This window comes from Rhinichthys klamathensis, unplaced genomic scaffold (assembly GCF_029890125.1).
Source record: "Rhinichthys klamathensis goyatoka isolate OS25496 unplaced genomic scaffold, OSU_Roscu_1.1 h1tg000569l_1, whole genome shotgun sequence".
Taxonomy (NCBI): domain Eukaryota; kingdom Metazoa; phylum Chordata; class Actinopteri; order Cypriniformes; family Leuciscidae; genus Rhinichthys; species Rhinichthys klamathensis.
Genome location: NW_026607035.1, coordinates 390486 through 412339, shown reverse-complemented (window position 1 = coordinate 412339; position 21854 = coordinate 390486). Strand labels below are relative to the sequence as shown.

Sequence of the window (21854 nt, the reverse complement as noted above, 5' to 3'; positions counted from 1 at the left end):
GCTGAATGGAAATGAGCATTTTAGGCTTTGGGTAACACACCTGCCCTTTTAAAATGATGGAGCAGCTGGGTTACGGTTGTCCTGCTTAACCAAATGCTAAGCTGATATCAACTACAGGCCACCTGCGGTGCAGACATTACCCACGAGTTGAAAAAGGCACTGCCAGGTGCATACTTTCCATGCTGTGCCTGATAGAATCTAATCAGGATTTTCCAACACATTTGCAGCTTATTTTGTAAAGCATTTTGGGGTTATTACCATCTACGAGATGTTTAATAATCTCATATGTGCTCTTGTTAAAGATAAACATTATTTAGACGTTGTTTAAAGCAGGGGTTTTCAATCTTTTAGATGCCACAGACCGCCAAATTATGCACTAAAAAAGTAATATCGTACATTAATTATTTTCTGTTAAGTTACATTATTATGTATTTTTTCTACTCACTATAGTAATGCATTGTTATAATGTTAATTTATTTTAATCTAATTTATTTATTTGAATTATTATTATTATTATTTTACAGTTTGCCTTAGGGGTCCCTGGACCCCAATTTAAAAAACCCTGGTCTAAAAGAGGAAAAGTAAATGTTGCTATACCCTATGGTGCAGTAATAGAAAGACCCAGTGTGTTTGTGTGTGTGGTTCAGGTAGATTCCCTATCCCCTATGTTGTGGGGAAGGATGGCAACACAGTTTGTGCAGTGTGTGTGTACACGCTTCCAAGAACAACGCGTGTATTAAACTGAGGATAGCCCTAAGTATGATCGGTTTGCGCCATCTAGTTGCCACTGAATTATAAAGGAAGAAACAGTAGCCTATGTGACTGCATGCAGGCACACTTTCTCTTTCAATGCCATGCGTTTCATAATAAAAGTAAAACAGTAATAGGCTACATTGAAATACTTTTATTAACATTTCAGAAGAAGATCATTTAAGCTACACATATTCAGAAAACAGAAAACTTTGTTTACCGTATTCAAATGTTGTCCTTGTATAGCCTATTCGTATTTTGTAATGTTCATTAACGTCTTGTTGATTGTGTATCGCATTTTATATTAATATAATTATTTAATTAGCATCAATGGCATTTTATTTTCTCACTGATTATATTGTGTGTATTACTGATTTGTTAATATTGTAAGTAACAGCGATGCCAATAAAGTTTACAATTAATAAAAAAATTGTTGGGTAAGTGAAAATTTTATTAAAACTAATATTAAATAACAACTCAAAAAAGCATTATTTAGCATTGAGTTACATTTTTAGAGCATACATTTCCCTTTAAGTTCTTTTGTAATTCTCATAGTAAAAAATGGTTGGTAAAACAAGCTATAATACAGTGAGTAGTTATATAAGATACAACTATTACTGTAGTATTTGTGCAATAAATGTGTAATATAAACAGAAAGACTAGTGTTGCTTTAAAATACAACAGTGGGAGGCAAAACTCTGTAATCAATCTAATGTGCACGGCACGCTTGGTCACGAACATCCACGAGACGTAAACAACGCGCGCGGACGCGGTGAATTATGGGATATCTTCCGTCGGCGGCGCGGTGCCGCCATGTCTCCTGAAGATAAACGGCGGCTAGTCGTTTTCTCCGCTGTGGTCTTCTCTTTATTCCTCCTTTTACTCGTTTTGAGCTACATACCAGCTTATTTGTACATACTTTTTATCTGTGTCGTGTCTTGTGTTGTTTATTTTCACAAAGCGGAGGAGCTGCAGCTCTTCGAGAGACTAGGCCTCAATCCTCGCCGTGGACTGAGCGTCCCGCCGGCTCTTTTGCGCTGGTTACCGGGTAGGACTTTGAGCGGAGTCCCGGCCGCAGGCAAAAACAAGATACGTAAAAGTGATGCTAGAAATTCCTTTGCGTCACCCAGCGATAGACATTTTGCAGGCTCGTTTTATAGAAGAGACCACACGCTCAGTGACTCGGTGTTCAGCCCTCGGGATATACTCATGGGAAGTTACCTCGCCAAGGCTGAAGAAAGCCCCTCCGCCGCCTTGAGGCCCGCTGGAGGCTCGGGGGCTTTCGTCCACCCCAGAGATCACCTCCGGGAGAGACTCGCCCGACCAAATCATGCTGTGCACACCCCTAACAGAAGACTGTCATTCGGGTAACGTTAAATACTAAATGCTTTGTCTTGTCAGCCAGAAGGCACTTTAGTTTATACCTGCTCTTTCTGTTTAAGCTCCAGTCTTACGGTTGATCAGAGATTCTTCTGTTTACACTATAGCTGCTAGCAGTTCACATGTAGCGTCTATCAGCCTAATGTTTGTACACGTTTAGCTTTCTCGGTTGTTCTAACATGTACGTTGTGCCAGTTTTCCCTCCATGATTTGAAATGGTGGGAGTTCCTGGAGCTGGTCAGGCGCACTGCTCCTCCTACACCAGTTTGGACGCCTGACACTACACGTGTAGGGTTGCATAAAGCTTCCAACATAATATGAAACTGCATTTTGACAGCTTCGTAAACGCACTTGCATCGCTGATTTCCTTAACACTGCTAATACTAGGAATTAGAAACATAATGGATTACTTTTTTAGCCAATGTATATGTTTGTGTTTGTATTTTACTCAAGTCTTGAATATTAACATAGTAGTATTACAAGAATAACAATTTCTCATTTTGTGATCCCCTGATACATACAATGTGTGTCTGTGTGTATATATATATATATATATATATATACACACACACACATACACCAGGCACGCATACCCACCCACACAAATATATACGTGTATGTGGATATATAAGAAATAGTTACTGTTGCTGCCAGTCCATAACATTCTGCCTAAGATTACAGCAAAATGGAAATATTTGCATGACTTGATAACATTTATAGATGGAGAATATATCTGTGAAATGTAAGTTATGCACTGTCTGAGGGAAAACACTACATCTCAAACACATTAAAACATCTCAGCTATCTGTCAGAGCATATGACCGGGCAGACCGCTTTAAATTATAGGTGTTATCTGTATCTTGCAAGTTATTTTAAAGCCCTTAAAATAAAGCATGTTTAGTACTAATTGGAATATGCACGTTCCACGCAGCAGCTTATTGTGTTGTCCGCTATTTTTAAGATGCACTCATATCAAACTACTGTATATTTATATAAATGGTATTGCCTCATTGTTGCTATCATTAATAAAAAATATTGATATATTGTACAGAATTTATATACCACCCAGCCCTAATATACATAGAACTTTATGCTTTTGTTAAAGATCTTTTGAAGAACTAACTAATTGAAGTTTCGCTATCATCAGGGACCCTGTGGGCGCTGCGAGTCGATTCGCCATCACCCCCCACAGACATTACCCCCTTCAGCAGATGGGGACGTCTCCCATTGGAGTGATGCCACCTGCAAAATGGGATGGATTCCATAAGAAGAATATTCTCACCCAGCGCAATTCGCCTACTGTTCACAGTCCGGTCACAGTGAAGATCGCCAGACCAGACCCCACTCGATCATCATTGTGAGTCACTTCAAATTATTTTGAGTCGATTAAATGCACTAGCATTACAAATGCTTTTGTTTCTGCTTGTAGTCTAATTAAGAAATCCAATTTGGGATTACGGCAAGATTAAGTTGGGGTGCTTTTTGCATTATCAAGAGAGATTTGCTTTGCTAATATGTGAACGCTACATTCTGTTTCTAGCTTCAATCACCTGACCTCACCTGGAGCTGTCACATCCCCAGGGATTGGAGCACAGACAGACCCCTGCTCCAGAGAGGCTGTTCTGAGCGTGCTCCGAGAGAGCAGAAAGAGAGAGGTTGATGAGGAGGAGAAGAGTGCTTCCTCTGGGCAGAAGAGCAAAAGGAGGTATGTGAAGGAAAGCAAGCAACCAAACGAAAGTCACCTTACTTTCTCCATCACATGATCTTATCCTTTTTGAATCTGTTAGTTTTATAGCTTTCCATGCTAATAAGAACAATTTAGAACAGAAGGCTTGCTGTGGGTTTTCGCAATCTCACTGAATAATTGTCTTGCTTTTTTCAGGCGACATGACAGCAGTGAAAGTTCTCAGTCAGCGTTTGAGCCACTTCTTGCAAATGGAGCTCTGTCTCAGCTTGTGCCAAAGTAAGTGAATGTTCACTTTCCTCTGTAACAGTCTACTTCTACATCTAATAAACATTGAGGTTCATCGTTACTTTGTCTGATTATGTCTCCTCCCCTCTGCAGACCTGGCAGTATGAAGAGAGGAATGAACTCCTCTCTCAATGAAGAGTCCATTATGAAGCGTTCTCGTACCTCCTCCATCAGCTCCATGAGTGGTGCTCCTGTTCCCAGTGGGGTCCCTGGATCTGTCCGAAATCCCATTCGCAGTTCCTACAGTTCCTCACAGGGTTATCCACAGGTATTTCATTTGATTATTTTTCTGAAGATTTATTGTGTGGTAAATTGAGGAAATGTAATGAAAATGATCATATTTAGTGAGTATATCGATGGTTATTGCTTTCATTTTTTTGTAGGTATGCAACGATATGAAAATTCTGGCCAATAACCTATAATTCTTTACATTTGAAAGCCGATAACCAATATATTGGCCAATAAATCTAAATTCAAATTTTGATATACTTTGATAGCCTGAATACAAAAACAAAAGGCTCACCATTAAAAGCCATGTCCCAAACACTTCAACATAAATCAAACGTATACAATACAGTAGCCTAGTTTGAACTAGTGTAAGATTCCTTAACTTTTAAAATTAATTTTACACTCCTATGGCCAACTTTCTTTATAAAAAAAATGGTAACAGTTTAAAATAAGGTTTCATTTTGTTAGCATTGGTTAACATGAACCAACAATTAATGAACAATACTTCTACAGCATTTATTAATCTTAGTTAATGTTAAGCTCGACATTTTCTAAGACATTTTTAAGATCCAAAGTTGTATCTGTTAACTTTAGTTGTGCACTGTGAACTAACATGAACACAAATATTGTATTAACTAACATTAACAAAGGCTTGCTCTCTGTTAGTTCATGTTAGTTAATGCATTGACAAATGAGACCTTATTGTAAAGTGTTACCAAAAAATCTATTGCCTAACAAAAAATTTAATTATAATAAAATACCTAAATAATGCAAACAAGTCATTGGATAACATTGGGCTGCATATAATAAAGAAACAAAATGCATGTGCCATGGATAAATAAAATGGGATCGCCTCCGCACGGACATCGGACAATAAGGAAATTATTTTAATCAAACCATATTGTTTATATACATATCAAAATTGTGTGAATGCACAAGCAAACTTGACTGTACTGGTCAGAACGTGTAATCCCTGTTCTAGACCCGCTATTCCCACAACAACGCGGTGAAACACGGCAACTAAACCCAGAGAATTCACAACGTTTTATTACAATAGTGTTCTAATTATAATGGGATGTATATGACAGTCCCAATCATAGTTATAAATGTGCACTGCCTGTTTGAGCTGCGCACGCTAAAGATAAAGATGATCACCGGTACAATGGACCACTTACACTGAGCTTCGTGACGCACTTCCGTTTGGAAATAGTACGTCTCACTTATTTCCGGTTATGTTTACTTTCAATGTACTGTGGTCAATGAGTTGAACAAACACCACCTAAAATGAGTGTCCGCAATAAGATTTAAAAAATGTGGCCATTTTTATTGACAGGAGAAGGTATATTCTGATGTTTACTGTGTGCAGAATTTTCCTAACTTATCGGAACATGAAGTTTTTAAAGGGTCACTCCACCCATTTGCATTAAGAGGTCCATTGTTAGACAACCAGTCATACTATTGAATGGTCGTGCAACATTCTTTCATTTTCCCCTGAGACGAGAGAAATCTACTATTTACCTTTTTCACTTCCTCCTACAATGACGCAAAAATCGTCATTTGACGTCATTGTAGGAGGAAGTGTAAAAAGGGGGGATTTCTGTATAGACTACAAGCACAAATTCCCACCCTTTCAAACCCGCCCATAGGGGGTTGGACCTAATGCGCTAACAGAGCTATCACAGATCAGTGGGTGGGACTTCACTTGCAGATACTGAAAGCAATATCAGCCATCTTGTTTATAAGCTAAGCTAACAAGCGCTGTGGATATAGGAAGTTACGACAATGACGGAAGAAACTAAACATGATATGGAAGAAGAGGATTTTGAAATTCTGCTGCTCGAATCCGCTGTTCGTGGCTATCTTTACGAGCCCCAATATAGTGAAGAGCAGCTGAGGCTGATGGTGGAACAGGAGGCGGCTGCCTGTCGCGGACGAGGAGCCCGGGCTGGCTTGAGCTGGGCGGACTGCTGGTGCCTGTGCTCTCGCTGTGCGCTACGGACACAGATAGAGTCCGTCTGCTGCAGAGAATTTCAACAAGGCAGTTTCTCCTGGACGAAATCTCTGAATCAGACGACCACACGGACGTTTGTGTTGTGATGTGAACCATCCTAGTTTCGCCTGACTGAACATGCAGGTATCATGCAATAATTCATCATATAGAAAGAAATACAAACGAGTAATTCACTAATGAGTTTGCCAATGTAACGGGGTTCGTTGTTGTGGGAAGAAGGAGGCTGGAACCGGCGAACATTTAAACGTTTTAATAGTAAAATAAACAAATACAAAACAAAAGTATAAGCCAGCTGGCCACACACAACAGAAACAAAACATAAAATCAGGCCTGTTCCTTTTGTGCTTCCGCTCCTCCGTGAGAGATATGAGACCGCTGCACAGGTGCCATTCATTATCACTCGCGTCGTCCTCTCACGTCCCTCGCCCTCGTCCTGCTCGCCACAACTAACTAGACATTTTTTGTGAAATGAATTTTAAACTCATTTGGCAGCTAGCCTTCTTGTAGACGGAAGAGCGATTTCTCTGATGTTTGCGCTGTTCTGGATTAGTGGGAGTGGCTTGCGGAGCTGTGCAACATGGTGCATTGTGGGAGTTGTTGTCTTACATACAAATGCGCCCCAAAGTTATTTTCTGTCTTTTCTCGGTCAAGAGGGCACCAAATTTAAAATTTCTTTTACATTTCGACTACATATATAACCCACTTTCAATAAAGATTAATGTTGAAATGGGTGGAGTGACCCTTTAATTCAAGCCGATCTGAGAAAGCAGAGGGTGTTAAAAATACGCCATTATTTCACCACAGGGTGTCAGTGTTTGTCTAAACTAGTGACCGCAACGCTGAAGTGTATGAGAACAGATGAATAAAATCAGTACAAAGTACAAACCACGAACATTTATTTATTTGGATTAAATATTTTAATCATTCTGTGTCATTTTTCAATGTCAATCTTTTCACTATTTACATGTTTATGCCCAAAATGCTATAATATTCAAAGTAGTTGACTGTCATTCTCCTCTACGCTGTGTACTTTATTGATTAAATAGCCTAGCCTATTTAACATCGTTACAGGCACCTCGCGAGCATTCATTCGTTCAACTATTTTAAAAGACTGGAATAAACACCAGCGCACACACAAGCAATCCTTTTAATAGTCAATTTCATTTAAAAATGTAAACCAACAGGTATGAAATGTCAGAAAGAGAAAAAAAAAACTGTTAATGAGAAGACAAGCATATAGGACTGCTGCAGCTTAGTGTATAAATATTTTTAGCCTATTTATTATTCAGAATGCACAGTTGGAAAGAAAATATTTATAGGAACATTTCAGCAGGCTCAATATAATTAATACAGAAATCATTATGCATTGTTTTAATCAAGTGGCAGCCATAAAACGGTGATAATCTGCATTCTCATGTATGTAGGTGCGCTGAATGCTCTAACCGGAAACTCACGATATGTACTAACTAGAACGCGGAAGTATTTGTGCAAGTAGTCCATTAAGCGCTTTACTGCATCGTTCATTAACTCAACCAAACGCATGCTATGTGAGATTAATCAGAGATAATATACACAAATTAAACATTTTACAATGGCACAAAAGGCTGCGAATGCTAAAGTGAACTTGACTATGCTTGTCATGATGGCTTTAATAACCGTAGACGCACTCTTTCCACCACAACGCGCTCGTCGCGCTAAAACATTGGCGCACAAGAATTCACAACATGCTTTTACAGTTGTGCTCTTTGACACAATGGCCTACTTTTACTATCAGATTAATAACATAAAAAAATGACCATTTATCGGCCGATATCGATATGTGGTCGATATATCGTGCATCCTTAATTTTTTGTATTCATTGACTCATGCCCTTCAATTTTGTATTTACAGAGAAGAGCAGCATCCAGTCTCAGTCTTTCTCCTTTCACAAGCCCAGGAGGATCTCGGTGTCAGACTCCAGAGAGAGCTGCTAAGAAAGCAAGGTAAAAGAATTTAAGAAAATGTCTCTTATGCGCAAAGGCTGTCTTTATTTGATAAAAAATGTTAAAAGTGTTCTATATATATATATATATATATATATATATATACACACACACACACACAGTATCTCACGAAAGTGAGTACACCCCTCACATTTCAGCAAACATTTTAGTACATCTTCTCAAGGGACAATACTATAGAAATGAAACTTGGATATATTTTAGAGTAGTCAATGTGCTGCTTTTATAGCAGTGTATATTTACTGTCCTCTGAAAATAACTCAACATACAGCCATTATTGTCAAAATAGCTGGCAACATAAGTGAGTACACCCTAAGTGATAATAGCTGTACGTCGTTTAACCATGCAAAGCCACATGTCCTATTCATCATGTTCATGTTTTTGTCTGCTTGACAGGAGCATACAAATTTATGTATCTTGTATTAGAGCAGTTAAAATTTGTGCTTTGAGTACAATTCTCTCATACTGACCACTGGATGTTCAACATGGCACCTCATGGCAAAGAACTCTCTAAGGATTTGAGAATTAGAATTGTTGCTCTCCACAACGTTGACCTAGGCTATAAGAAGATTGGTAACACCCTGAAACTTACTTAGTACAGGCCAGGGTCATACAGAGTTTTTCCAAGACGGGTTCCACTTGGAACAGGCCTCGCAAGGGTCAATCAAAGAAGTTAAGTCCTTGTGTTGTGCGCCAGGTGCAGAAGCTGGCTTCAAAAAACAGACGCATGAGTCCTGCCAGCATTGCTTTAGAGGTTGCAGAAGCGGAAGGTCAGCTTGTCAGTGCTCAGACCATACGCCACACATTGCAACAAGTCAGTTTGCATGGCCATCGTCCCAGAAGGAAGCCTCTTTTGAAGCTGGCTCACAAGAAAGCCTGCAAACAGTTTGCTGAAGACAACCAAGAGCATGCATTACTGGAACCATGTCCTGTGGTCTGATGAGACTAAGATAAACTTGCTTGGCTCAGATGGGGTCCAGCATGTGTGGCAATGCCCTGGTAAGGAGTAGGGATGCAACGATACCGCTTTTTCAAAACCGATCCGATCCCAAAATTCTGAGTATCGGCCGATACCGATACCAATCCGATACCAGTGCAGTTTTTTTTTTAAATCAAGTAGAATTTCTATAACTCTGTGTGTTGAACTGATAATCACTCTTTTGTGTGTTAAACACAATCTACTTAACACAGACAACTTAATTTTAAAGAAAAACAACAAATCCAAAAAATATATGATCATAATCTGTGACAAAAATGCTATAATAAACTAGATTAGTGGATAATTCAGCAGTGCAATTTAGTCTAGAAAAATCATGAGTGCACAATAATTGTATAAAATCTGAACATTTAGTGAAGAAAATTTAGGGGAACAAATAAGAGACAATAAGTGTAACACTAAATCTGGTCAAACATTACACATTGCTCTTTGTATTGTTGTAAAATACATTCATGAAAAACAAGATAACAAAAATCAAAAAGATAAATTATTATATATAGGGCCTAGCCTATGGCTAGGCTACTATAAAATTGAGACATGTTTTAAATGTATAGCACAGCTGTTTAATGAGGCAGCAACATATGATAGATAGGACAGAACAAGAAAGGCTATTAATAATCTTTCATTGCGCAAAAGTAGTATTATATGATTATGAAAGGATCCAATACAGTGCGGCACACAGCGCTTATGCGCATCCCGAGCGCAGAATGATGCGCTTGAAGCAACACGGAGTCACAGCGCGCAGCGCGTCGAATCCGCATTGAACAGTTCAAAGCACAAAGGAAAGACATATCGATGCGTAGTGTATTATACACAGTATCTATGCAATCGTTTATTGAGCCTTTTCTTTTAACAGTTTTAAATTTCAGTTACTGTGCGCGTGAAGAACAATTATAGTGCTCTCTGACTCTAGGCTACTCTGTTGCGATCTAACAGACGCCCGGTAGAAAGTAACATGATTTAGTTACAGCAATAAAGTCCAGCAATATAAAGTTGTTTTATGCTAAACCATAGACCTTTATCTACAGATCAAGAATAATAATAGTAACATTGAATCATCTTGATCTTGGAGAGTTTCATCGTGTTGCCTGTCGTAACAGAACGCGACGCGCTGTTAAATGCTGAATGGAGAATGACTGACAGCCGCAGCGGAGGGAAAAAGTTTACGAGGTCTTGAATTTAATGACTTAAATATTAATTTTTATCTCACATTATACTATATAATGGCTTCAGAACACTTATAAGATAGTGCACGAAAACTTTATGGTACTTGATAATGTTTTTGTGCCTTTTGTGGGGCTTAACAATAACACAGAATAATACGCACAATATCGGATTTGGATCGGCCTCCTCTGACCGATACCCGATCCGGCAAAAATGGCAGTATCGGAGCCGATACCGATACTGAGTATCGGATCGATGCATCCCTAGTAAGGAGTACCAATAAAATTGTCTTGCCTACAGTCAAGCATGGTGGTGGTAGCATCATTTTCTGGGGCTGCATGAGTGCTGCTGGTACTGGGGAGCTGCGCTTCATTGAGGAAAACATGGATTCCGACATTATGAAGCAGAACATGATGCCCTCCCTTCAGAAACTGGGCCGAACGGCATGATAATGACCCCAAACACACCGCCAAGATGACAACCGCCTTGCTGAGGAAGCTGAAGATGGAGTGGCCAAGTATTTCTCCAGACCTGAACCCTATTGAGCGCCTGTGGTGATCCTCAAGCGGAAGGTGGAGAAGCGCCAGCAGCTCCGTGATGTCATTGTGGAGGAGTGGAAGAGGCAACAACCTGTGCAGCTCTGGTGAACTCCATGCCCAGGAGGATTCAGGCAGTGCTTTTAAAATGTTATTTGTTTGCTGAAATGTGAGGAGTCTACTCACTTTTGTGAGATACTGTATATATATATGATTGCAATTTGCAAAGCAGTCTAATATGCTTATTAATGTTGTGGATTCTTTGTTTAATAGTTTGAAAGAAGAGCGTTTATTTGAAATATTTGTTAATTCTTTCCTGTCATTTGGCAGATTTAATGCACTCTTGAATAGAAGTATTTATTTCTTTAAAAGAACTTGTCGACCCCAAACATTTAAAGGGTTAGTTCACCCAAAAATGAAAATTGTCATTAATGACTCGCCCTCATGTCGTTCCAAGCCCGTAAGACCTCCGTTCATCTTCGGAACACGGTTTAAGATATTTAGTCTGAGAGTTTTCTGTCCCTCCATTGAAAATGTATGTACGGTATACTGTCCTTGTCCAGAAAGGTTAGTAAAACCTCATCAAAGTAGTCCATGTGACATCAAGTGGGTTAGTTAGAATGTTTTGAAGCATCGAAAATACATTTTGGTCCAAAAATAACAAAAACTACGACTTTATTCAGCATTGTATTGTCTTCCGGTTCTGTTGTCGAGCCGTGTTCAGTGACGCTGCAGTGCGCCCGAGCTTCGTTTACAGTCTGAGGGAGACGCACACTGTAAACAAAACAGTCTTCGCAAACATGTCTAAGGATTTCCACACAGAGGAAGACTTGCATTTTTTTGCCCAGCCATATTTATTTGAACCCGAATACACGGACGCACCAGATACACGTCAGCAGCGTCACTGAACGCGGATTGATAACAGAACCGGAAGAGAATACAATGCTGAATAAAGTCGTGGTTTTTGTTATTTTTGGACCAAAATGTATTTGTTGCTTCAAAGAATTCTAACTAACCCACTGATGTCACATGGACTACTTTGATGTTTTTATTTCCTTATTGGACAGTACACAGTACACCATACATACATTTTCAATGGAGGGACAGAAAGCTCTCGGACTAAATCTAAAATACCTTAAACTGTGTTCCGAAGATGAACGGAGGTCTTACGGGCTTGGGACGACATGAGGGTGAGTCATTAATGACATAATTTTCATTTTTGGGTGAACTAACCCTTTAAACTTTTAAAAACTTCCATTCTGTTGTGTAAACACACCTGCCAAATGTCAGATAAAAGCATAACTAGTCTGATTATTCAGGGCTTAAGACATTGTTACTGTTATAAACTATTTTGTGTGCTGTAGGGAGGAAGATGCTACTTCACCAAATTCCACATCCTTTGTAAAAATGGATAAGGTGACAACTGATCATGCGCCTGCTACAAGTGAGGAAACATGTTAGCTGTTTCATTAATACGTTGTTCTTTATGTATTAACTAATTATAACTCAATATAATACAGAATTGCTTATTAATATAATTAAAATTTAGAGATTAACCTTTTTTATTTATTTATCAAGAATGCTACAATTTTAATTTGGGTGTGTTTGTACCAGCTAAACTTACTCCAAAATCTGAGGCACCTGTTGCAACATTAACATCAGACTCTGGAGGCAGCAGTGGGAAACGTAAGCGTAAAATCCAGCTGGTCACCACAAACAGAGGAGATCAGATTTCTATGGTAAGTTGCAAAGCTGCTGTAGATTCACATTTCCACCACACATTTGCATCATGGATATTCATCATTGTAACATTGTGTCTGCAGCCACCACCTCCTGAACTAGGATATACGATCACAGCAAAAGATCTAGATATGGAGAAGAAAGCAGCACTCAGCCAGATACAGAAAGTCCTGGAGGAACCTGGTAAGTTCTTTACACTATTTGAAGTGGCTGTAATAGATGCAACAAAATGAAGTACTTGAAGCAACATCTTTATTTTTTCCAGAGCCAGAGATCCTTCCTCCAACATCTGAATCCACCCCAGCTCCAGTTTCCTCTTTAACCCCGTTTTCCCACCCAACTCCAACCTCCTCATTCGGGACTGCACCTGCTGTGAGCGCTGTGCCCGCTCTGGTTTCTCTCTCCACACCTTTGCCTGTGACCACACCAGCCACTACTACAACTCCTGCTCCAACTATTGACCTTACCATCACTGTTCCCAGCATGGCCAGTACTGCACCCCTGACTTTCACCTCAGCCCCCTCCATCACTACCACCCCAAATCCCCCAGCTTCAAGCATTTCAAACCCTCTGCTGGAGTCCTTGAAAAACATGAAGAATAATCCTCTTTTCAATGCTTCCACTATGATGAGTACTACTACTACTGCAGGTTTGTCTAAATTATTTTATATTGTTTTTACAGATTTTTTAGCAGCCATTATTTTAGTCTTCAGTGTCATTCTTCAGAAATCATTCTAATATACTGATTTGCTGCTCAATAAACATTTCTTATCAATGTTGAAACAGTTGTGCTGCTTAATAATTTTGTTGAAACCGTGATGATTAAAGAACAGCATTTACTTAAAATTAACATTATAAATATCTTTACTGTCACCTTTGATCAATGTACTTTAACACGAACTGGTATGTGTCTGTCACTCCATATGCAGCTCCAGCAGTGTCTGTGTACAGTCTTTCTACACCTGCTGTTTCCACAAACTCTAGCGGTGGATTTGTCAAATCTGAGTCGGGCCTTGCCACTCTTCAGAACTCATTTGCTGCCCCATCCTCCATATCAACACCTGCCTCCAAGCCAGCCACCTCCATGCCCTCTGCCTTCGCTCAGATCTTGGCCCAACCTCTTCAATCCTCACCAAGCACGCCATCCCTGCGCGGAGGAGGCAGCCTGTTCAGTTTGATCAAACCTGTGGCCACACCTGCATCTGAGCCTCCTAAATCTACAGTTGCTGCACCTACAACCACGGTTGCATCAGTCAACAGCATTAGCAACCCCCTGTTGTCTGGCTTTAAGCCCATTTTCAGTGCAGCAAGCACCACCCCTGCTTCCACAGCTGAGGTCAAAACCACCCAGCCCACCTTCAAGCCATTATTTGGCAGTACCACAGGAAGTGGCATTAGTTCCTTTGGGCAGACAGCCACACCGACGACATCAACTCCTGCTGCTCTGGCCGCACAGAACAGTGGGATGTTATTTGGTGGACTAACCAGTACCCAGCCAACAATGGTGACTGCTGCTTCTGCCGCCCCGGTCACACAGACTCCCTCCCAATCTCTGTTTGGAAGCTGGACTGCAACCACCACATCCGCTCCTGCCACAAACGCCACGTTCCAGTTTGGAGCACCATTGACCACAACGGCCGCCCCTGTGTTAAACACCAACACAGCTAGTGCCGGTGGCACCACCTCTGCTTTTCAGTTCGGCGGAGCAAAACCTGCGCCCACACAGCAGGCTCAAAGCACGTTCGCATTTGGCCAGCTGCCCACGAACCAGAACTCCACATCTGCTCCGTTTGGTGGGTTCGGCATGACCAGCAGTGCCACCACTTCCTCGGAGGCATCCACAACACAAACCACTTTTGGGAGCTCAACCTTCACTGCATCTACAACCTTCCCAGGATCCACACAGCAGGCCCCTGCTGCTCCAAAACCTTTCACATTTGGGCCCAGTGGTGGAAGTAGCGGCGCAGCACCATTTGCGTTTGGAGCCGCTGCCAGCACAGTAGCGCCTGCATTTGGGACTAACAGTCAGCCTACATTCGGGGCAGCATCATCTGGCTTCTCATTTGGAAACACCACCACCCCTTCTGCGGCTCCCGTCTTTGGGGCCTCCACACAGACTGTGGCCTCTCAACCTGGCCCAGCTCCTACGTTCAGCTTCGGAGGTGCATCAACAGGCACTCAAAACACTGCTCCGAGTACTCCAGCGCCTCCTGCCTCTGGAGGATTTAACTTTGGGGCCTCACTTTCGGCAACACCATTTGGAACCCCTGGGCCTGCAGTTCAGACACCAGGGTTTTCCTTTGGAGCCAACAACACGGATAACAAGCCTGCTTTTGGTAAGTGTTTTTTTTTTTTTAAGTGACAAAGGTCAGAAGGTCTTATAAGCATAGTGTATAAGTGTATAGTGCTTCATTCAGGACACAACTGTAGTTTTTCTGTTAACCCAGAATGCACTGTTAGTTACTTTGGTTACTATCTTTTTAGCAATGTTTTTAAAACCAAATTCACTTTGAATTTTTTTCGTATTGATTAATTTCGAAATGCATTTCTAATTTAGTACTACAGTTTCTGGCATTAGTTCCTAGCTTAGTTTAATCATATTACTATTGTTTTGGATTCATACGTGCAGTTACTAATGTTTATTTATTGGAAATTTGACACAAAAGCACTTGGCTTGAATTCAGATACAGATAAAAATGTACTTTTATTAACAAACAGTAATGTGTAGTATTCTACGGTACTCTTATTAAATGTACCATTATACTGAACTGTTACATTTCCTTTATCTTTAAACATTTTTAGTTTTACAGATCATCACATTAAAATGGGATAATATTGAAGTGCTGAAAAAAGTGTGAAGCACTTTAAAAAGTCCTTGAAAAGTGCCTTAATTTCACTCTCAAAAGTTTGCATGAACCCTGAAATGAATAATGTAAAAACATGCAACTATTTCTGCGACAACCATGGTTACAGTTAGCGTTGCTACATTGAATCCATGGTGAACGTTGGTGATTTGTGGACTGGAGAGCCTTAAGTTAAATAACTTGTTCATTCATGGCACAGTGTTTCTCCTGGTCACCGCTGTTTGATCTGATATCTATGGTTTATAACATAATACTTTGCTGCAAGATCTAGTGGGAGTTATTTAAATTCAGCAATTATTAATACTTATTAATAACTAATAATAATATTAGTTATTAATACTGCAACAAATTCAAACGCTTTCTCATTGGATATCCCAGCGCTGTGTAGTAACAGTGTTGCGTGATTGAGATCGGCACACGAGTAAAGTAAACCTGTTCTGAGCTCGGGGTGCGCTGACTAATATTGGTCTGAACTGATAAACAGTCTGCGCAGGTCAAACGAGAAGTGTGGTTTTGCTCCGCTTTCATTTCATTTGCACCAGCAGGCAATAAGGTCGCAAAATGCAACCATTTGGTCACAGACCAAGCACTATGTTCTCATCATTCCTGATTTCTAACACGCACTCATAGTGGAGCGGCTAAATGATATAATCGTTCAGTTTATGATACAAGCGTGAAAATTGGCATGAGCAGTCTCCATGGGTCACTTGACAAGAAAATTGTCCGAGCCACTTGAAATTTCAAGATGGCAGACATTTTTCAAGATGGCCGACACCTTAGTGGAGCAGTTGGTTTATTTGGTGATACAAGCATGAAAATTGGCATGAGCAGCCTCTGATGGTCACTAGACAATAAGCCACCCACAGCTACTTGAAATTTCAAGATGGTGGCCATTTTTCAAGATGGCCACCACCTTAGTGGAGCAATTAGGCTTAAGAAATCATTTAGTTGGTGACACAAGCATGAAAATTGCTATGAGCTGTAGGGGTGTAACAATACATCGATATGGATCGATACATCGATCAAAAGTCTAACGATACGATGCATCGATGCAACACATAAAATATCGATTATACGGTACCTTTATTTTGACACTCTCCATATCCTCACCTAACTTTTCTCCGCTGAAATAGACGCCTGACAAGATTGACTGAACCCTTTGTCACAAAAGCCGGTATTTTCCACTGTCAAGGCATCGCGAGTTCATGTTTTACAGCAGAAACGACAAGGACCCTTGTTTGTGAAACAGTGCGCAGTATTCAGGTCAGGTGACAAGCCTGCTAGTCACTTTGAAAAGACGCGCTAGCTGAGAGGAGTTTCGTCAAAGCTGATTAAAAGTTATCGAGGATGGATTTCAACGAGCTTGATGAACCCGTGATATCTTCTTCATGGCGTAAAAGGAAAATAAGAGCTGAAACTTTTTCACGGAATCTTGCTAAAACAGCAGGTTAGTGGTGAGGGAAAAGCTCTCTGTATCGCGTGTACGTTATTCACAACAACAAAGTTTGACAGGCGTCTAGATGTCAGCTGAGGAGATTAACATTACAAAGATTAAGTGTTTTATTAAGTATCGTAGCAATTACTAGGCTTTGTTTAACTCTGAAACATGAAATGTGGAGTTATCTGCTTTTGCCACACACAAAAAAATATATAGCTATAGCCTATATATAAAAAAATACTTTCAATGCACTTTAATTTAATAATTTACCTGGTTTTTTTTTTGTTATTATTACTTAATCAAAACAACCTCTTCTGTTAGTTCATTTGCAAAAACAGATAACTCTGTTTTTACTTGTAACTTGTAACAAACAACTTGTAAATGTCCCAATTGGGAGAGGGTGTGCAATTTTCAAAGAGTTTAATTAAACTTTCATATATTTTTGGATGCATTTGTGAGTTAATAAACGTAACTGGTTGTGTAAACTTGGCACATAATATCTAAATATCGATAAATCGATTGATAACCCTGAATCGAATCGAATCGTAATCGTATCGCGGAATTTTTTTAGGTATCGGCAATAATCGTATCGCTGGCTGAGAGAATCGATATCGTATCGTATCGTGATGAACTGTCCGATTTACACCCCTAATGAGCTGTCTCAAAGGTTCATTTGACAAGAAACCGCCCACAGCAACATAAAATTTCAAGATGGTGGCAATTTTTCAGGATTACTGCCGCCCGCCATGTGGATCTTTAAATGATACATGTTCTCATAGAAATCTATTGGGTTCCTCAAGAGACTCTGTCAAGAGAGTTAGTTTGACTGTGTTTTGTCTGACTCCTGACCCATGACCTGTCCAGTTTGGTAAAGCCTGGAGTTGCCTCCCACCGGCATAGCTCTCAGGGTTCATTGAGGTACACAAGCTCCCTTACCACGACAAGGTTACGGTCACAAGGGAGTTTTTTTTTTTTTTTAAACTAACAGTTATTAACCCTTTAAGTGTCACCCCCCTTTTTTTGAATATACATGAAAATGCACATTTCGAACTTAAATGGTTGTAATTCAAGAATGCTATAGAATATAGAATAAGATTGGTCTTGTTTTAAAGAAGACATTTGGCAGATTTTTGTAGAAGTTAAATAAATTAAGAAAGTAAAACAGAAAAAAAGTTATAGAAGTTTGAGTTTATGAAAATGTATAATGTAAAAAATTTAATTATTCATATTTTATATAAAATACATATTTTCAAAACCTGGGCGACTCTAAAACTGCAAAAAAATCAAAGCCAAAAATCTGAACAAGTTGTGTTTCAAATTGTAGGTTGATATCTCAAAAAATGAGCTTTCAGTAAGATTTTGTTTGGGCGCAGTACCAAACTTTTTCACTAGGTTTTTTTTTTTTTTTAAACTAACAGTTATTAAACATGTCAAATTAACACGGAGAGGTGGGGAAACAAAAATAAGATTAATAAATTAGCACAGTTGTGGTGCTGAACGGACAGTGCACCAAACAAAAAATTGAGCAATGACTAATACTGAATGTCAATAAGAACAGATCCAGAGGCAACAGCGACTCTGGCTGACACAGCCATGGAACCATGACAAACAGAAAGTATCTATGAGAAAATGTATCATTTAAAGATCCACATGGCGGGCGGCAGTAATCCGGAAAAATTGCCGCCATCTTGAAATTGTATGTTAATTTCAATTGGCTCGGACAATTTTCTTGTCAAGGGACCCATGGAGACTGCTCGTGCCAATTTTCACGCTTATATCATAAACTGAACGATTCTGCCAAACATAAGCACTTAGCCGCTCCACTATTACCGATCGTAACAGAAAAGAAAGCTGCTGCTGCTGAAGATATGGGGTTTCCGCCTAAATGCGGCGATATATAACCTACATACTCATTCATTAGGATGAAATGTGAAGCGTATATCATTTTACAGTTAGGATGTTACAATAGACATTGGTGGAGTTCAAGAAGAATATTGATACCTAAACAACATTAGGGTTGTTTCTATTCTAATATCAATTTTTATTTTATTTTACTATTTCGTGCTATTTCCAAAAATTTTAGAAGAGAAACTTTCTTTTTACAGTCTTTCTTTATTTACAGCCAATGTGAAATACAAATTTGCTGGAATTTAAAAATTTATGTATTTGTTAGTTTTGGTTTAGAATTGGTAAAAGTTTGAGGTATTTAATGATTTGGCTAAATCACAGTAAAATGGTCATCTTACATTCTCCTTGTTTGTCTTATTACATTCTGTCTGTTATCTTAGGAACATCTACTCCTGCTTTTGGTCAGGCGCCTGCAGGAATGCAGATGCCGTTTGGCAGTCCTGGAACCCCAGGATTTGGAGCAATGGGCGCCTCCTTTGTTGGTAAGCAACAAATGACTTTCACATTTAAAAAATATATTTTATAATAACCTGGGTCTATTCTATCTTTTCTCTTTTAATAATTTTTTTTTTATCTTTTAGGTGCTTCACCAGCTACCTTCTCTATTGGAACGGGATCCAAGTCCTCTGGGGCTCGTCGATTACAAGCCCGTAGGCAGCACCCGAGGAAGAAGTAACATGGCTGATGTGAGTCCTGTCCCTTTCATTATTGTCAAATGGACTCTGTTACTACTCCTCCGGCTGTCCCACCTGCCCCAGACACTGCTGCTACTGCTGCTGGTCCAAACACAACAAGGCTGTCAGTCAGACCTCATCTCTACAACCCTCCAGACTGCCAGGGCTGGTCAGGTGTGTAGGATCAAGGCTCAGAGAGTGTAGATTTTTAGAGTACCGGGCGGCCCCATCTCTGCTGTTGGGTGCGCCCACCGAGACTCATCACAACCTCGCTAATGGAGTCTGTAAATGTCTGATTAGGACGTCTGGTGTTGGGGAAGGATTGCGAACTGGAGCGTATTATACTTGAAAGAAAAAGAGACTTTCAAATCTGGACACTCACATGAATTTCAGTCCAGGCCTGTTGGATGAAACAGAATCTTATTTTTGACTTTAGTTTTTGGTCGAGAAATCAGATGCTCTTTATTTTAAATCCAGTGAATATATACATATACCTTTTTTTCTTTCTTTTTTTTTGCAGTTAGCATACATTTGTCATGCTTTTTCATCATGCTTAGCAGATTCTTCACAATTTTGTTAAGCCTTCAAAGTGTGAATATTTTTCCTGTTCCATTAAAAATATAAAAGAATTTTTGCCTGAGTGAGCTGCATAATAAACAATTTAATTTTACACTGATTTTTCTGCACGTTCCTTTAAGAGAAGCAGTTTACACACAGATCTTGTCTGTTTTCCTGCATACGTTGAACTTCTGTCTGTTTAAAACCAAAGCTAATGTTTCAGTGTGACGCTCCTCTCTCCGCCACACCATTGGCTGTTTTACTACCTCTCCATTTTAAACGTGCATCTGTGTCCCAGCTGAATTGGTTTACTGCAGTCTGCCTCATTCGAATTACTGTTAATTAAACTCTTAAATTCGGCACTTATCGCAAGCATGTAGGCAAAACCTCATGTTCTTATATCTGTTGCACCTGCCATCAGTGTGTTTGCCTGTCAGGCACTCCCATAACGGTCTCATTTCATTTCCGTTAATTTCTTTTCTAACACTTTCATTGCTGTGTGCCTTAGTGTGTTTTGCTTATGGTTGCATATTATGGATGTTGGATTTATACTCTGAGACACGGATGCCTGTTTTTCGTAATGTGTAAGAGCGTTTTAGATGATTTAAAAGAATATGATCTCAAGTTCACTTATTTTTGATTACTGACTAAAGAGATTTGGTCCAACTTCAAACTCTGTAGAAGAGCAGCTTTGAGTGAAAGTGTGCAAAATAACTTGTTCACATGTTTTGGAAATGAAACATTTGACTGTGATCAATTCAAATAAGTGCAAAAAATTCAATTTAAAGTGCCCCTAAAAATGTGTGAATTTCAGGAATGGAGAGAATGTGACGTTTGCGTTGCGGAATGTTTTAAAAACAGTTTTGCTCATTCACCTTCAGATCTGATTTAACCTAGAGAGGCTTAAATGCTATTTATATTGAACTTTTTTCCTTTTTTTTTTTATGTGCATGTATACCATTACTGAATTTTGTATGAATCATTCCTGGCTTTGTATGAATCCTATGGTTTGTGCATGCTTGTGATGTTTTAAAATACCAAGATATAGCAAATATTGAACCTGCGTTTGAAACGGCATGTCTTAAGAACGTTCCTGAATCAGAATCTTAACATATTCTCAGGTCTGTTAAGTGATTGAGCTGTGTAATATGATTTGATGTTTTTAGTCAATATACAATGTTGTATATTCACAAAACACTGGATTTAATTAGTACGTCAATGCACAAATATGGAAGCACAAAACCACCATTTTAGGGTTTTTGTATTTTTTTTCACCCCATAAAATTCTTTGACCCAAAAAATACACTTAATTGGGGACAGCTAAAGTTTTTAGAACGGTGCAGCCATCCTAGTTCCCCTTGCATGCAATTCCTCATGTAGGTCTTAACAACATAATTTGTAGTCACATTTTTGAAGTATCCTCATGCCCAGACTGATGCGAGGAGGCATGGGACCAGGCTTTCTGTTTATTAGAAAGCTGTACCAATACAAGTGAGACGTGTGTAGACTGTTGAGAAAATGAGATGTGCGCTGGATATCTCAAGCTGTGAATGTTTGAGAGGAGTTGTACCTAGTTGTTTGTTTTTAAGATGTTGCTATAAGTGAATGCTCACAGTTTGTGTGTAAATGACCCT

The 21854-nt window shown here is 39.5% G+C and overlaps 1 protein-coding gene across 2 annotated transcripts; it reads left to right on the top strand.

The window, feature by feature from the left end:
* Positions 1-1510: 1510 nt before the first annotated feature.
* On the top strand, positions 1511-20217 carry pom121 (POM121 transmembrane nucleoporin). 2 transcript variants are annotated; one of them, XM_056239607.1, is made up of 13 exons: positions 1511-2117; positions 3278-3487; positions 3671-3835; positions 4013-4093; positions 4196-4370; positions 8232-8323; positions 12403-12482; positions 12653-12777; positions 12862-12961; positions 13044-13427; positions 13708-15114; positions 19369-19470; positions 19570-20217. In XM_056239607.1, the coding sequence occupies exons 1-13, from the start codon at positions 1564-1566 to the stop codon at positions 19662-19664; spliced, it is 3570 nt and encodes a 1189-aa protein (XP_056095582.1). In that variant the 5' UTR covers positions 1511-1563; the 3' UTR covers positions 19665-20217. The 2 variants fall into 2 exon arrangements, with proteins under 2 accessions (XP_056095582.1, XP_056095583.1); XM_056239608.1 differs by lacking the exon at positions 1511-2117 and adding an exon at positions 2261-2418.
* The last annotated feature ends 1637 nt before the right edge of the window (positions 20218-21854 follow it).

What these genes read in the sequence shown, in the direction of transcription:
- pom121 (XM_056239607.1), top strand. Translation starts at nt 1,564, where the DNA reads ATGTCTCCTGAAGATAAACGGCGGCTAGTCGTTTTCTCCGCTGTGGTC. An exon ending in CTGTCTCAGCTTGTGCCAAA is followed by an intron (nt 4,094 to 4,195) that starts GTAAGTGAATGT and finishes TCCCCTCTGCAG; the next exon opens with ACCTGGCAGTATGAAGAGAG. An exon ending in CCTCACAGGGTTATCCACAG is followed by an intron (nt 4,371 to 8,231) that starts GTATTTCATTTG and finishes TTGTATTTACAG; the next exon opens with AGAAGAGCAGCATCCAGTCT.